General features: G+C 32.1%; 1 protein-coding gene and 1 pseudogene across 2 annotated transcripts; both read left to right on the top strand.

Moving 5' to 3' along the window:
* Nucleotides 1–254: 254 nt before the first annotated feature.
* On the top strand, nt 255–6,472 carry LOC139482007 (acidic phospholipase A2-like). 2 transcript variants are annotated; one of them, XM_071265638.1, is made up of 5 exons: nt 255–551; nt 2,292–2,340; nt 2,940–3,090; nt 4,784–4,887; nt 6,328–6,472. In XM_071265638.1, the coding sequence occupies exons 1-5, from the start codon at nt 537–539 to the stop codon at nt 6,456–6,458; spliced, it is 450 nt and encodes a 149-aa protein (XP_071121739.1). In that variant the 5' UTR covers nt 255–536; the 3' UTR covers nt 6,459–6,472. The 2 variants fall into 2 exon arrangements, with proteins under 2 accessions (XP_071121739.1, XP_071121740.1); XM_071265639.1 differs by lacking the exon at nt 255–551 and adding an exon at nt 560–1,021.
* Nucleotides 6,473–8,109: 1,637 nt separating this feature from the next.
* On the top strand, nt 8,110–17,518 carry LOC139483342 (uncharacterized; annotated as a pseudogene).
* The last annotated feature ends 1,517 nt before the right edge of the window (nt 17,519–19,035 follow it).

The following is a 19,035-nucleotide window of genomic DNA, read 5'->3' as shown; positions in this document are numbered from 1 at the left end:
TAGGACTGTGCCAATTTTTATCCGTATACCATGAAGTGAAACTAAACTCTTTTAATAATCGCCTTTTTCCTATTCTGTCACCACAGTATTATATCTATATTCTTATATATTACACTATCATTGTATTCTAGAGTTATTTCGTCGTCGGATTAAAAATAAATTACAATCATTTTACCTTATATGTCCCTAACAAATAGACAGAACAGATCATATAATCGAAACGTTTACATATTACATACATCGTATATTTTAATGTCATCTTCTGTCATTCTAACAAACATGTATATTGTAAATTTAATGCAAATGAGGTCACTAGTTTGATCTATATACATGTAAAACGTCAGTAGAAGTCAGTATATACACATTTTAGTCTTAAACGATGGTACAATGACTTGATTATCCCTAGCAATATGCCTACATTGCTCTTCTAATTATTCCTTAGTAGCGAAAAGTAGTGCTGTAGACCCGGCGACCGTTTGATTTGTTAATATATTGCAACTCGTGTTGTATTCACCATTCAGTGAGAAAATCTTATTATGCAGCTTTTGTGTGTAAGTAACTTCGTAATATATTGGTTTTGTTTTACTTTTTTGACCAAGCGTCAGTTACAAGTCTTCTGAAGACAAACGCACATTAAGCGTCAACAATACTGTACAACACTGATATGTATGAGGAGTACATTTATCGAAATATGCAGTGTGGATGTTGTAACTGGAATATATTTAAACATATCAGATGAATAGAATATTTAGTGGTTATGTTATTTCAACATTCAACTTTTGGTGGATGGATATCTTGCTTTTTCTAGACAGAATAGTTACACAAAAAAATAATTCCCATAGGATGTTTATAGAATTTCTTTTATTTAAAATTACTGATAGAAAAATGAAATATATGTTTAGTAAACTAACAGGTATAAGCTATACTGAATACCGTTTAAAAAAAGCAACTACCAAAGTTATGATTCACAGACGGTTTCTATGGGGCAATCACTGCTAATTTTTCAATAAATGAATTTCAGGTAAGTCCATTTGTAAAGAACGATCAATTCTCTTACATGCATATGTTTGTTATAATGCACCAAAGACTTTTTATTTATTATTGTGTATTTTAATCATCTCAAAGTTTCCTTTTAGACATGCTTGTTTGAAAGGATACACCATGTAAACGTATGAAAAAGAGAGGCGAACAATACCAAATTGAAACTCATGAGTGGACAATAAACTGACAACCCAATAACTTAAAAAAAGACGAATTGACGACAAAAATAGACAACACACAACATAGAAAAAAAAATGAAAAAAAATGAACCCCACCAAAACTTTGAATGATTATAGGTACTCCGGAAGAGTAAACAATTATGTTGCAAATTTAGAAACCATAGTGTTGGTAATGTTAGTACAAACCCGGTACATGTAATAAGTCTAATTCATAAGTTAACATTGGAGGAATTTGGAAATACTTTTAACTTATCCTCTTAGATCTCTTCGCTTAACAACTTCCTTGGGAGCACCAACCCTCGATCAAGCTTTTTAGTTAATCAAGATAAGAAATTAATGCTTGGTAATATAATATCAAATGGAAGATATAAACTTCGCATGATGTCGCTGCTGAAATGTTTCTACACAAAAATAAAATGTTCACAATTGGGAAAATGGAATCATACCTATCTGCCTATTGCCTGAAAGTATTGTTTTCAACGGACCTTTATTGTCAGTTTCAACATGGCAGTCAAAATATGAGGCAGATATAACGGTACTAGTTGTATTTTTTACTAACCTTTGATTGGATAGATGCATTCAACATAGACACCAAATTTTGATGAATATCAAGACTTATATCATACTGATTGATTGATTTATTGTTGGTGTTTTAATGCCACTTTCATGCGCCACTTGTTGGCTATTTCATAGCGGTCAGTTTTTAAAGGTGGTAGCAGCCAGAGTCGGAGAAAACAACAACCCTTCGATAAGAAAACTGACATCCTAGTCAAATAAGATTGGAGTCGAGTGCAACCGCACGAGCGGTGTTCGATCCCACAACATGAGTGTTTACTGGCTAGCTATTGCAGTAGCACTTAGACCACTTGGCCACCAAGGCCCCCTGTAATCATATTGAGTTACAATCATAGTAGACATGTTATCACAAACTGTAAAAAGATCCTGTATTGACTTTTTTTTAATAAAGAAAAAATGTTGATACACAAATCGATTTATTTTCTTCTAATTTCTTGATAGATTTGTCACTTGATTTGCACATTACCATTACATGCATATTTGTGTTTATTTCAGAATATTACGGCATGCTTATTGTGTATAATAATGTACATGTATATAGGAGGTAAGTAAACTCAGGGTTGGAAACAATCAATTATTGTCTTTTTTGCCGTCCTCTCTGCACTATTGTTTTTAGCAACGTAATTGTAGATTAAAATACGTTAGATTTTCATGAATGATAAGGTACCATAGAAAATTTTGAACGATTTATTTAATATGAAAACATTTAAAAACAAACAAGGGTACGCATACGGTAAAAGATAAACGCATTGTTCGTAATGGCGAACTTGTTATCAAACTTGAAACTCTCTAAAGCGAATGTTGACTTTGCAATATTGACATTGTTGTTTTAACTGACTTGGTTTATCCGGACCATCGTCTTATATTTCCTTAAAAGGGTGACGAAAGATACCAGAGTGACAGTCAAACTAATAAATCGAAAATAACTGACAATGGCTAAAAATTAAAAAGACAAATAGAAAAACAATAGTACACATGACTCAATATAGAAAACTTAAGAATAAGCAACACGAACCCTTAAAACTCGATCAAACATAACAACAAATGGAAACGTAAACAATAGTATGAACTAATAATTTGTAAACACTACGATGTTCGGTGTTGTCTAAATTATATACATTATTGCACATGTTTGTGTTTCAGAGGCCAGAACGGTGAGACATAAGAGAGCGATATGGAATTTTGCATATCAATTAACCTATTATTTTGGAGCAGGTCAAGCCTTTTCACTTTTAGACTACGGTTGTTTTTGTGGATGGTATGGTGAAAGCAAACCTCTAGATGGCGTGGATCAGTAAGTATGCTTAAAAAAAATAACAGTTTGAAAAATAAAACGTATACAACATGCTAATTATATTTATCATATATTTAGTACAAAATACAGCAATTTTGTATATCTAATAAAGGTTCTTTTCTCCAGTCTGTATCACCTACCCTGTATCGCATACCTCGTATCGCATAGCTAAATCTGTATCGCATACCCCTTATCGCATACCTGACGTGACGTCATAATTTGAATGACGTCAACATTTGACCTATGAAGTCCAGTTGCTGTATTTCCTTGAATAATTGGAAACAATGAGTTCCCACTTGAAAAATATCCTATCATATCAACTAAAATCGATATTTTTCCAAAACTTATTACCCTGTAACTTAACGAGTGGTTATACTATATATATTATGTTGCTCTTGTTGCACACAATGTGTCTTGTTTATATAAATAAAAAAAAAAAACACAATAAGATATTGTTCATTTTGTCATAATTTTCGTGTAGTTTGTTTTCATTACCTGATGGATTAAACACAAATGCAATTTTTTACGATTTTAATTTGGTTAGAATAAATAGCAAACTTTTTAAGAAAATGTTCTTGCTGTTCACCTGGTCAGAAAATTAAAATGATCATGAATAATATCATCGCCAAATAAACAATAAAACTTTAAACATTTCTACATCTTATGATATGTATTTGATGAATATTAATTTTAGCTGAAATAATAGGACACTTATCCTGGTGTATCCCCTACGTGACTATCTAAAAAAATACATGTATGAATCAGGAAATTGTATTTTAATACATGGTATTTAACGTATATTGAGAATGTGATAAGGTTATAGGAGACATTACGACGTGGATATTAAGAAAATAAGAAAGTCTATAAAAAAAAATAGTCAGTTTGAAAAATACAATAAAATCAAAATATACTTTTCTAGCTTATAATTTCGGACGATTAAAACACAATGGATATCTCATGAATCTGATTCTATTAAAATATATGATAAACAGAATAATACATGGCAAAAAACCTTCGGCCCTCGGGACTGATATTGGTTTCTCGTGGTGATACAGCATGCGATAAGGATTTTGCTATGTACTATTCTATATGTATATACAGTACGCGTCACTGGTCTTAAATTAGTTTTATTATAAAGATGATGTATTTAAAAAAAAAATGATAAGGCTATCCGATTGAACCGACACTTTGTCGTAAAGTGGTCTTTTAAAGAGAAAATGCTTGTTCCAAGTCATGAACATGAATGTTGCTATTTATTCGTTTAATGAGATTGAGCTTTCAATGATGCCATTTGATTAAACCCTTTCGTTTTCTGAATCTGCTGGAAGTTCGGTAATTTTGGTATTTCACTTTTTGAAATACAATAACCGTTCGAAAATGACGTTTATCATTGATGTTATTCATGTTATTTGATGATATGATGATATATGCTAAATTCCTGAACACTATACTATATCTCAAATATAGTAATAGAAACATAAAATAAAAATACAGATTGTGAATCTTTCATGTTACTTCACACTGAGTCTAATTAATATTTACTTCTAATTATGAACGTGCATGTGTATGTCTATGATCGTTTCTAACGAAACTTTTTTCAATCATTGACGAAAGTTAAAATCGAGAGTCGTTATTTCTGTTTTCCTTATTTTATGCCATTTGTTTGCTCATTCATTTTCGTTTTGTTTTGCAGATGTTGCAAAGACCATGATGATTGCTATGGTCGTGTAGACGCATGTTGGCCTAAGACGTGGCCTTATGCATATGATCTCCAAAATAAAACAGTTAACTGTCAAGGTAAAGCAACTATTTTCGAAATGATAATCGTTTCATTTTTAATTGGTTACAGTTCTTTCTGATCAAGATCTTAACAAAAATGTTAAAAAGTCAAAACACATACAAAATATTGTAAATAAGAAATCTATTGACTTAACATTAATCAACATTTTGCAAATGTGGATACATTATAATAGCGAAGCATTTGCCTTTTATTTAAGCTTGGCAAAACAAATAACTCTATCAAAATATCCTCAATATTGTTAATATCATGCATAGCATAGTATAATTCCTAGTAAAATAGTCGTTGACATAATAAATAAATATAAACAATCTTCAACATTCAAGTTAAATTATCCTCACCCCCATCTTTTACCTTCTTAGTACAATAGACATGTACGTTACGATAATCTGCACTTGTTCATATTTGTAGGAGTTAATATGCTATGTCATGCATAGTAACACTGCAATTTTCGAAACTACATGAACTGCAATGAATAAATTAGTCTAATTGTGGTTTGTTTTATGATGTATAAGAAACAGAAATGTATGTGTTTCTCCTTCAATAATTCACATTGCATATTTTGTCAACGCTGACATGTAAATATAACATATTGACAGAGGCTTCATCTATAAAAAAAAACATGTCAAATTTGAATTTAGATGAATGTCTTAAAATAGAAGAAGATGTGGTGTGAGTGCCAATGAGACAACTCTCCATTCAAGTCACAATTTGTAAAAGTAAAAAATTATAGGTCAAAGTACGGCCTTCGACACGGAGCCTTGCTCACACTATGTATGATTGGGAACATGGCTATGCTGAATTGTTTAAACTCCCTCGATGGTGTGGTAGCGTGTTTACCTCAATAGTGGGATTCATTGGTTTGAAGACATACCTGGTCATATCAAAGGCTTTTAAAAAGGTACATGTGACAGTTAGACTTGTTCCCGTCCTGATTATGCAGTTAATTTACACAGCGATCAATCATTGTCATCATCTGATTTCCTTCTTAAATTATGATAATTATCATTTATGCTTTGTTGTTGTTATTGATATTTGTTTTATTATTATTAAAATTATTACCATCATGTTTCTCAAATTTACTACCAATGTTATATAGTTTAAAGAGGGACGAAAGATATCAAAGGGACAGTCAAACTCATAAATCTAAAACAAACTGACAACGCCATGGCTAAAAATGAAAAAGACAAACAGAAAAATAATAGTATACATGACACAACATAGAAAACTAAAGAATAAACAACACGAACCCCACCAAAACTAGGGGTGATCTCAGGTGCTCCGGAAGGGTAAGCAGATCCTGCTCCACATATGCCCTCTTTGTCGTGTGTTTGGTTCACGAATATACAGTTATATCTTTATTGTTTTATATATCACATGACCTCCAATAAAGTAAATTGATAATTCAGTGTTGTAATATGTCTTTGTTATATTTTCAGATAGTCCCAATTCATGTAAGAGAAGAGTATGCATGTGTGATAAAACATTTGTGGACTGTCTTCATAACAACACGTTTAATCTAGACAACTACAATATAAACCATGATACGCATTGTAAGGGGAGAGAATAAATGTGTTAACAAAATATTATTGTCATTTTATTGGAATTACCATTATCAAAATGCATTTAATTACTTTTTTTGCAGAGATACAACAATGTTTACAGCGAAATATGTTACAAACAAACATAATTTTCCTTCGATGTACATATTTTATTTCTGCAGTCTTGATATAAAAAACAAACGCAAGATTTTTGATAAATTAAATGTTCGTATTAAATAAGCTAGAGAGAAAATTAATTAAATGAAATTTGCATATACGTACTATAAATTGTTTAGAAGTGATTGTAGTAAATGTTTAAAGCCATTCACACTGATTGATGTTTTAGGAATATATACGACTTTCAAATCCAAACCAAATCATATTTGTGAAATACACGTAAAACTGTACATTCGAATGAAAGTGCTGGGTCGAAAGAAGATTATGAATTGCATTTGGTCACTGAGCCTTAATTTCAACATGTATCGGGGTTTCCTATTTTTAGTAATTAACCAATGTATTTTATACTAACTGACATTTAAATGTTGTTCCAATTCAACTGACACAGTTACTCAATCTCTAGAAAGGCGCATTAATTAGAGACAAAAAATCTACTGTTATTGAACAATTGTTTACATACAATTGGTTCAAAGTAATCAATGCTTGATGCAAAATTTATGTTACTTGAGAGCAATTCAGAACTGCAAATATCATAATTATAGATATAAATATCATGCTGATTATAAAATGTAAACATTTTTTTAAAAAAATCTCACCAAGTTCATCCATTCAAAATGATTAAGTATGCTAAAATGAATAAGTCTGCTTTATTATCACTATACACGTTGAGGTTCTTATCATCTTTCGGATGTGTTGCCGAAAATAACATGATCTAGGTCCTGATAAACATTTATGACATAATCATGGTGCACGTGAAATAAAGATGAGTTGATATTGCGATATTGTTTTTTTTTTAATTTTGCATTACTTTCGAGGTGTTAATTGATCACTACAATATTTGCAATATACAAGTATCTAAGTAGATGAATAGTTCTGTCAATGGTTATTTTCATTTTTTGGTCTTCAATCTACAATGAGTGCAGAATTACATCAAAAAGAACTTTGTATTATGACGTGTTCTTGTCTATCAAATATCTGTTTTTCACAATCATTTTATATGAGATTAATGATTATTTTCTTAAACAAAACATCTGTTTGTCAAGTTTTAATTGACAAATCAATTTAACGTCTTATACATTTACCTGTAAGCGAAAAGCGACTAAACTAAACAATTCTCAATTATTGCAGTATTTCTGTAATGTTTAAAAGTTGTTTTAACGTGTTAAATTAATGTATTCTTGGGAGGATGCACATTAGTCTGTTTTACATATAATGTCAGAAGTAATTACATTTATTAAGATGTCATCTTTTAGTTAACATACATGCCCTACTTTTCCTCCAATAAACTTTCACCATGGATCATTGATAGTAGACATAAACAATTCCCGTCTGTGATAGTAGACATAAACAATTCCCGTCTGTGATAGTAGACACAAACAATTCCCGTCTGTGACAGTAGACATAAACAATTCCGTCTATGATAGTAGACATAAACAATTCCCGTCTGTGATAGTAGACATAAACAATTCCGTCTATGATAGTAGACATAAACAATTCCCGTCTGTGATAGTAGACATAAACAATTCCCGTCTGTGATAGTAGACATAAACAATTCCAGCTTGATGTAAATATTCTACCTTTTGCTAGGAAATATAAGTATAAAGCAATAAGTAAAAATGTTACAGATAAAGGTAAGTTTATTTTAACGTATTATTAAAGATACTTTCAAAACGATTCAATTAACTAAGCAATATATATAACCTGCCTGCATGGTGGCCTGTTAGAGTAAGCAGTTTCCTTGATGTTGACATTTGTAAGTTGTTTTCATCTTAATAGTTGGGAAATTGAATACAAATTTGGATATGCAATCACAAACATAATTTGATTTCTGATTTGAACGGTTTTCCTTCAATTGTTTAGTGTTTGTCAGAGTAACAAATTGAATGTAAATGATATAACAAACAAATACAGCATTGGTTTTTTTTTATAAATTTTAATGTGTACCAAGTCAAATTTGTCTTTTAAGTCTATGCATGACATGATTGATTAGACAGGTACACAAAACGTTTACTAAGGATGGAAAGGGGGTTTTTATTTCTGTATTCATTTAAATTTGTAGGGAAGTAACTTTTACCTTTGAAGTAGTCCTGTAAATTTCCAAAGAAATGTATAATATTGTATTTGTATTTGTTTCTGCAGTTATATGATTTATCTATTCTGTTTTTTTTTTTCTTTTATCATTAGTATTTTTAACATAGCTCTTTTTTCCACGATTGTTCGTTATATTCTCGCAAATCAAATTAACTTATCGATAACTACTTGTATTACAATAAACCACATACAATATACGAATGCACCGAATTATTGCCAATGACATCAAGTAATGCAGAAATTAGCAAGTATTGTTCGTTTTACGGCGAGGGACCTCGGTGGCTGAGTTGTCTCACTGAGGCTGTAAGTTCTAACCCCGCTCGTTCGGTTGCAACTGATTATAATTTTAATTAACTAGTATTGTCAGTCTTCCGATCTAAGTTCCGTGATTTTATATGGGCACTCCGGGCACTCCAGCTTCATCAATCAACAAAAACTTGCCGCCACGAAATAGTCCGTAAGCAGTGCCAAAAACTGGCATTAAAACACAAAAATGTACAGCTTTTAAAAGCCATACATTGTAGCAAGCTATAGGTGGATTAGACATAACAAATGTAAAACCAATCAAACAAGAACGCATGAACAAAACCATCAAAGAAAAATAGTAGATGATAAACAGCAACATAAATCTCGCTAGGATATTTAAAACGGAGTCAGATATAATTCTTGTTTTTGGAAATTATAGACACAGTTATGAGGCTTAAGATACCCAAGGAATTTAAAATTTTATAAGGGGAAAACAAAATGACATTGCAATGACAAAAACGAAAATCAATCGATATCCAAATAACAGTATGAAAAAACCAGACATGAAAATCTAAAGTCTAAGAATAAAAACCGTCGGGTTGTCTCAAATGATGTGAATGGGCAATCAGGTCTGGTTCCTCTAGGTTTAATACCATCAAATCGTAGTACGTCATATCTGGTTGAATACGAAAAAAGGTCGACAAAATATTCCTTTGGATTTGATAGTTTTAGAAAATTCATCTTACATTGCATTGCAGTAAATGTCTCATAAACATATATCGTGGATGTTTCAAAGCACCATTATTATTTTTATAATTGTGTTTAATAAATTATTTTAGAAACTTGAGGTTACTAAAGCTTGTACACAAGAATAAGAAAGGTTGATGGTTATTATCGTATATGCAATGCAACATTATGTGATTTTTTTCTATAGTACTGGACAGGATTAAACATATGCAAAGAATTACTTTATTGAAAACAAAGATAATATTCTGAACAATTTTTTGAAAAGCGCAAATTTAACAAAGACTTATAGGGAAATCAACAGTCGTATTACATTGATAACTTTGTCTAATGACGTCCTGGTCGATTTTGTAGGGTCATATTTTATAAAAAAAAAATAGAAAGAGATTGAGCTAAATAAATCGACATATTTTGTTCGTCATCTGTAAATCAGTTATTAGATAACGATCAACTAATTCGGAAATGCATTCATGTACATTTCGATGGAATGATTTTAACGTTCCTATTCGGGAACTCTTCGTTTAAAAGAAATCTTCAGATTTTGAGTAGCAACCCCTTAAACAATTTGTTTTTCTAAATTCTTAAAAATCCACATATGTCTGCACAGTTCAGAAATTATTTTTTTAAGACTTCAAGGCATATCCAATTGCCTTTATTTCTCTTTTAGCTGCCATTTGCAGATGTTTTTACTCTTCAGATTTAATTTGCAGCGCCCCTATCGAAAAAAAATATAATTTGGTATTTCGTTTTGTTGGTTGTTGATACTAACTTTTATACCGGACCAACACAGCGATGATTATACTCGTTATTAGCGTCAGTAATTTGAAGGATTACATAAAAAAGGAAATAAAAGTATTCTCAGTTGAGCCTTCGTAAAACGTGAATTTTATTAACAGTTGCAAATTGAGTTCACCAAGCGACGGCTAGGGGAACAAGATAAACTGATATTTGCGACAGTAAAATCAAGTTTTTATAAAGTTCAAGCTTTAAATACAATACAATTAACTCTACATATGTATTGATCATCACATATAAAATAAATTTCAATCCTGGTATCTATTTAATTTATGATCCATAGTGTGTCCCTTTATTTGGCTTCGATATAGGTATACATACAACTTCCTTTCCACTACATATAGGTTAATAGAAAACATAAGTCCTATTTGAGATGTTAATTGTCTTAAATGTTTTGTTGATAATACAGAATAAATAAACATAATTTGTTGATGTCATCTAAATAAAAAATGGATACAATAGTTTGAATTTTAAATGAAATTTGTATTTGGTTGTGTGTAAATTGTTATCTTAAATATCAAATAAAGACAAAATATTGATAGTTCTTGTCTGTATTTCTACTGCTGAAGTATATGATAGAAGGATCATTACATGTCATTTTTCATACCAGACCCTTTATCGGCCCTCGTTTTGACATGTTATAATCTATATACATAATGAGATTTGATTATATTACCATTTGTCTGTATATGCCATATTTCTATTGTAGTGATTATTTGGAAGTGACATAATGCAGGCTGGGGTTTTCAAAACAAAGATGACTTCAAATTTAGCGTATGAAGATATAAAATTTAATGTTGATTTGGTAGACGCAGCCAAAAAACAAATAGAGTTTCTGCATCTTGTCGACAAAGAAGGGAATCTTTATGAAGGGAATTTAGTAAGGCAAGCTATCTTCAGGTACTATTTTTTTTAATCCTATACCGAAAGTAACATATAACGCATTTTGTTAAACAAAGTTAATAAGTGTAGATCCTTATCTGTAGATATCAGAAGTTTAGGCTATCCCTTTTTTCACAGTATGAAACGTCGTCATATCGAAGAGTGCGACGTACGATAATTTTGTCATGAGGTTGTGCAATTGTTCATGATTTAGTTTGTTTATTTTATCGAACATTTGTCTTTATTGAAACGAACAACTAGCCAACAATGAGAAGAACAAATATAACAAACTCCGTGGCTCGTGTTCTTTTTTTTTTAACTGTCTCGAGTGGATAAATATCGTATTTCACGAGATTAAGATCTGTTGGTGACATCTAGATCGGTTTCTTATATATGCAGGCAAATTATGCCTTCTCTCAAATGATATGCACAAAGATGCGTTCTGTCTATGTGACGTCATCAATCTTGGTTGCCTTTTTTCATGTCGTCACAATAGAAAATTCAGAGAAAAGCAAAAAAATCGAAATCCATCATCCTCGAAATTCGACCAATGGAGAACTGAGATCAAACAAACCTCACATTAAATAAACAAACGTATTTTACTGATATAAAAAATTGAAAACAACACGTTTTACAATGTCGTCACAATAGAAAATTCAGAGAAAAGGAAAAAATTCGACATCCATCATACTCAAATTTCGACCAATGGAGAACTGAGATCAAACAAACCACACATTTATTAAACAAACATATTTTACTGATATGAAAACAACACGTTTAATAATTTCTTGCGTCCGACGCGCTTTTCTGAATTTACCTTCGTCAGGAACGCTCAAAACCAAACATTTGAAATCCGAAGATGTATACGTACCGAAACCGTTGAAGAACTATATGTCAAAAGTACTTAAAATGAATAGTCAAAATTTAAATTATTTATATTTTACTGATATGAGTGGTTCCGAATATACGTTATAGTTGTTAACTCATTAAATCCTTATTTTACATAATTAACAGATATGAGAAGTTTTGGCTTCCTTTGCTAAATGCCAATAACAATGACCGCCGACGTGTAGCCGCACCATTAGATATATGTTGGATATGCTATCCCCATTGTCTTATGCCAGAAATTGTTACACATTATTTGGAAAAATGTTGAACCACAAGATAATGGTTGGTAAGGATAGATCAGAAGGATTAGTATTTACTGAACAACTTTGGAAACAGATGTATCCTAATGCACCATTTTGTAACAAGGATCCCATGTCTTTTGACATTCCATCAGATTATATGTCATGTCTGAATTATGACTTGGAAGCTGCTGTCTACAGGCAGAGAGTGTTTTATTATCAAGTATCTCTTCCACATTATACTGATAACAGATTCCTGGAAAACAGTATTATCCGATACAAAAAGTTTTTACATATGAAAAGGTCCTATCCTGACAGTTTCATTGTGCCTTGTTTTGACATTGACTTGATTTGGCATACTCATCTTCTAAATCCATTGTCATATAAATCAGATACAATGTTAATTCTTGGAGAGCACTTCGGCCATGATGATTCGGTAAATGATAGGACGGAGGGATCTAAATTGTGCCGGTCCATGAACGAAACTCAAATTATGTGGGAGGAATTGTACAAAGAAAGATTTACTAATATAGCCTCTATGTATAGGGGGTTACCTCCAATTGGAAAGATGAAAAATAATTCGAAAGATCTTGTTTTTCAAAGTTGTAAAAAAATTGCTTTGATTGAAATATTAAGCATAGAACATGTAGAAGTTGGACGAAAATCAGCAAGTAATATGAGGAAAAAAATATATATAATTGATCTGATAAAATTAGAAAAGCCAACAAATATAAAAAGTTGGACAAGCAAGACCCTTGATAAAGATTCTTTTTCTGTAGATTCCAGTATTTGTGATATCATCACGATTAAAGTCAAGCAATCTGAAAAAGTTGGATTTTTTAAGAAAAATGTTACCCAGGTCAAAGGATATATAGAAGTGAATACATTATTAGCAAACATTCCAATGGATGTGAAAATTTATAACAACAAAACAATTGTCAATCTGTCAGATGGGTCGTTTCTCAAGATTAACTATGGTATTACAGTTGATAGACAGTGTAAAAGTGAATCAGTATTACTATTTCACAAGGGAACATTCCGTTCATGTGTCCTGTCGGAGTATATTGAACAGCTTGAACTTGTTACATTGCCACAATTACCGGAGGGTGTTGACAGTGTCTGCTCCATCGGTGTCCACGAGTATGTATTTATCGATCACAATAATTTTGAAAAATTAGCAGTATCCAGTGTACTTTTCATATATATGCAAATATCTTGAAACAGTTTCAAACATATTTCATAGATGTAGTAGGTAACAGTACAAGTTAACCTTAAGCCCTCCAAAATGATTATGCATAGTATATGCTTTCTAAGATGCTTTCTAAGATGCGTTATAAGATATATTCAGTATGTCATTATTTCTTTTTTTTAACAAAACAAGTTATACTTTCAAAATCTTTTTCATAGAACATCCCGTCTGAATATTTTTTTTTAGGCGGAGTTAGTAAAGATATTTACAATTTTCAATAAGTTAAAGCTTTTTATAGGCCAAATATTAGTCCATGCGCTTGAAAATCGGACAGTATATTCTATTTTCATTTTATTGACCGAGTTAAACAAGACTCAGAATAGGAATACAAAACTTTCAATTTTATTCTTCATTTATGCTTTTTTATATCAGGTCTTTAATTAAAGATTAATTTCCACTTATTTACAGATTGAGAAACCGTACACAAACCTTTACATGCCATATTATGCACAGCATCCCATTATTAATGTCAGCAATACTTGTTTTCTGTAAAAACAAGCTTAGTGTGGTTTGCCAGCTGATTGGATTAGAACAACTACCAGTTTGTTCACGGGTAAAATATGAATTATTCTTTACAAAACATGCCACCCAACCCTCAAGTAACGTATGTTAACAGAGAGTCTGAATCTTCACCGTGTAGAACACCACATGCGGGGTGTCCGCTCTGTTTGACACGGGTTGTACAACGGGTTCGAGCATATAAATCTGCAACACGGAAATCTAGGGAGAGGTTTTTGAGAAACAACAACTCTGTAAAAGTCTGCTTTTGCTTGCTTGAAATAGACTATGGTTCGGTTCATTCCTTGCATTACATTATTTGGTACTAACGATTCTTAAAACAGAAAGTTTGATACTTGAACTTACCTTTATTGTTTTTCTCCGCTTCAAAACAGCAACCCCATGTCAAACATAGCTGACACCCTGCATAAGGGTTTCTACACGGCGAACTCGGTCTTTAATGGTTAGATTTAATAATTATCAGGAATTTAGACAAACGGCTATTACTGTGACGTGATAACAATGCATATGTATTTCATCTAAAATGTAACCAACAATGTTAGCTACTCAAATTTGTAAATAGCATATTTTTGTTCTTCCCCCAGCGGGATTCGAACCCTTGAATCTGCGACATCGTGGCAAGACTACCTGTATTGTGTGCTGTAGTGAAGTAAAGCCTTTACTCGTCGTCTTTATCTATAGCATAATATGCAAATATGTACAAGCCAGTGAACAGGCAGGTCTCAGAAACGAATACAGCAAACAACTATATTATTCAGTGTGTAGCAATATTCTCTAAAATTCAACTATAGGCTGGTGAAATATTTTAAGTGATACAATATCTGAAGTCATTTGTAAAACTATTTCAGTACTGAGTATATCTAACAGAATTCAATAATCCATCATTTACATTGCAAAATATGTTGTAAAGTGTTTTATCTCATTATATAGGTAGCAGATAAATCTAAGTGTGTGACTGTTGACCCTGTAAATTTTGAAAGAGCTATTTTGATCAAAAACAACGATGGAGACTGGGGCATTGCAATCGGAAAGTGGTCAGGATTTAGACGAGTTCGTACGTAACTATCAAAACTGACACAACAGTATAACATCTTGTTAAGGATGTAAGGGTTTTGGAATTTGTGTTAACTGTTCGGATTCCTTGTTTTTGTCCCATACAATATAAGGTAAAATATTGTCCCCCATAACACCTATTTATCTTTTTATATAAGCAGATTTTTTATTTATTTTCTTTTGATTTGAGACCCAAATTATACGAATGGAAATATAAGGTAAACGTCAGAGTCAGCATTTTCCCGCTATACTTTAAAAATCAAATATCATGAAAAGGAATCTCATGAACTATCAATATTTTTAGCTTATTTTGTTTCTTAACTAATGCTCTTCTCATTTATAGTATCAAATTATATTTCTTGATTTTTTTAATTTCACATAAGTACATTCGTAAACCCCCAACTCATAAAATATGCTGTATTCAGCAATCGTTTTTTCTGTTTTTGTATTGATGTGTCTGATTGTAAATTTAATTTCAAATTGTTCAGCCTTTGCATCAGGGAATGATTTGTTATTTGGTTCGGAATTTTATTATATCAACGTTGCGAACCAATACTGTAAGGAGTTATCTTCTGTCCAGTGATTGTTTTACTATGTTATCTACCCGATGCGAATTTTTCATATTAACGAGGTTGAAGGTAGACTTTAATTTGCACTACATTTTTATAATACCAGCAGAGTGGTTTATAAATGTTAAGATGAATATGATGAGATATCCTCCGTTATTATCTAATCGATTCTGTAAACATGCTGCCATTATATTAGTTGGAGGTTTTTTTATCGTTGGGACCTAGTCCTATACCTTTTCCTTTTATAAACTGTTGTTAGTGTTAAATATCCAGAAATTCCGACTGCTGAAGATACTTTAAATTTAGATAACCTACTTTCGTAATGATTTTAGCAGAATAATTAATTAAACACATACACGGCATAATACAGTTTCGCTTGACTGTTTGCATGAACAAAAGGGATATTTGTACATTACCAATGCAATTCACTCCGAGAAAAAATTCATTAAATAAAATGTATTCAATACAAGCTGTACATACCTTCCAAACATGTACACATTTGCAGATATCAAGATATTTCATTCAACTACTGGTTTTCAGGCAGTGGTGGTATACCTGATGATCCCGGTCATTTGGAGGTTAAGTTGTACAGTATGAACACCAAGTCATGGACATACTTTAATTTTGAAGAGAGAGATGCACATGCCCGCAATTGTTACGAATTTAAAATAGATGATACACAGGTAGACTTAGCCAATGGTAGCATAAGATTCTGGAAAGGTAGTAATACAACTGCAGAACATATTGCAGTATCATTCAGTATTTCTCTACTTCACGTGCTTTGTCGACCACGTGCAAACAATTTAGAACCACGACAGCAAGGGAAGTTTAAACAAAACATAAATAATAGAATTCAGCAGTTTGATATTGGCAAAGTTGCAATGTTTAACGCAGCAGGAATGAATCAAGCCACACCATCCAATCATCATATTAGAAAAAAATATGGAAGGAGATATTATCCATGTTATATGGGTGGAGCAACTGTTCTCTATTCAGGTGATAAATCTGGATCAGATTGGGAGAATGATTTAGAAAATTATAGAAATGAGTGTGGTTATGGGTTTGTATGTTATCGTGATGCAAATGGCGATCCTTATGGGGATGACGGATATGACGATTGCTTCGGTGAAAGTAATGAAGGAAGTGATGGTGGAGTAGGAGGCGGAGGATGCAGGTATAGTGGAGGAGTAGGTAGGGGTGGAGAGTATGGTGGTTGTGGAGGTTGTGGAGGTGGAGGTGGAGGATGTGGTGAGGGAGGAGGAGGTTGTGGTGGTTATGATGGTGGTGGAGATGGTGGAGGATGTGTCGGCGGAGGTGGTGGTTGTGGAGGGTGTGGTGGCGGTGGCGGTGGAGGCGGAGGCGGTGGTGGTTGTGGTGGTGGAGGTGGAGGGTGCGGTGGTGGTGGTGGGTGTGGTGGTTGTGGAGGTGGGGGTGGTGGAGGTGGTGCCGGAGGCGGAGGTGCAGGTGGGGGTAGTGGTGGTGCAGCATGTGGAGCTTGTGGAGGTTGCGGTGGTTAAGTTGGCGTCAGTGGTTTTGTAACCTTTTGTGGTTTTGGAGGCTGAACGAAAATACTGTTTATTCTATGATAAAACCTTTGTATTTTATATATCCTAGTATTAAGGTTCGATTTGTCTTTCTTGTAAAGGATAGCAGGTACCGGGTCTTGTTTTGTTTGTTTGTTTTGTTTGTTTTGTTTATTACTTCTAACGTGTTATATATCATTCGATTAACATATGTTCCAAATATCCACTAGTTTGATGTGGTGATTTTTTTCATATATAAATAAAGCTACATGGTACAGTATACAAGTGTACACGTTAATGAATATTGTGTAAAAAGAGAACGACCACTTTGTTTTAAAGCAGACATTTTTTTTTCTTTTCTAAAAAAATATGTCTAACTTCATAAATACATTATTTATTTTAATAAGAAAAGAAACATACATTGGAGAGCTTTGCTATCAAAGTCAATTATTATTTTCATGAAAAAAGATACCGGACGGTAAACAATAGATCAATTGATTCGTGCTTCAAAAATAATTTAGAATTGAAAAAAAAAAATCTCTGCAAGGGTCGATTGCCGTTGTCTGATGAAGTGTGTTGTATAATGACCTTAATTCAGGTTTCTATCTAGACAAAAACATAGTATTGGTGATCATTATTATTCATTGGATACCAATTTCGGGAGTACAGGTGAACCACGTAATTAAACGTTCATGAAAATTGAATTTCCTATAGTTTTTATACAGAATTCTGCAAAATCACGAAATTAAATATCAACGAACATGTTTTTCTTAATCCACAAAAATCGGAACCCGCGATAATGAATCCACATTAATATGTTGTAACTATATCATTTTATTTCAAAACTGATTCATACCTACTAGGTAAATATAACGTTGCATGTTTTTTTTTATATAAAATTTGTGTATAATTATGTATTCGTGGTTTTTTAACCGTAATCGATAGACTTTTATCAATTGTTTACAAGATGTACATGTACAACACCAACTAAATGGTAGTTTAAGGAAATAAACCTAGGTAAAGGGAAATAACTCTTAAAATCATCAGTACGTTTGTGTCAACCATTTTCAAAAATATATTCTAAGCTTCTAGGTTACATAGACTATTTCCAATCTGTTTCAGGTAAATGCTTGAAAAACATTGATGAAACTTGACTTTAACAAACACATAACTGATTTAAAGAGTTATCTCCCTGAACCAAGGTCTACCACCTTAAGGAAAAAAATAAACTACTAGTAACAGTACTGGTGGCAGTGATTTGTTTTATTGAAATATCTGATAAAACCATTATTATTGCCTTCTTAAGCTGTTACTTGAGGTTGCAGATCATTATATCCTTAAGATATGAACAAAGTGAAAACACAGATAACTTTATGAAATAATCTTCAGAGCTGAGTACATGGAACTCCTAGTTATTTTTGCTTATTAATATGTATAAATGTATATTCAAATCAACTTATTTGTGTTGTTGTTATTTTTGTGCTATGTTATAAATAACATTTGTTTTCGTATACATGTTATATAACAATAAAGAATTATTATTATACCTTGAAAACATTCTGAGCCATTCATTCGAATTTAGTACAGCCTAAAACGAGATCATTAAAACACTAAAATGTTTTAACATGAAT

Source organism: Mytilus edulis, chromosome 7, assembly GCF_963676685.1.
Source record: "Mytilus edulis chromosome 7, xbMytEdul2.2, whole genome shotgun sequence".
In the NCBI taxonomy this organism is placed as follows: domain Eukaryota; kingdom Metazoa; phylum Mollusca; class Bivalvia; order Mytilida; family Mytilidae; genus Mytilus; species Mytilus edulis.
The sequence above is the reverse complement of the archived record's forward strand: the minus strand, read 5'-3'. Positions and strand labels throughout refer to the sequence as shown.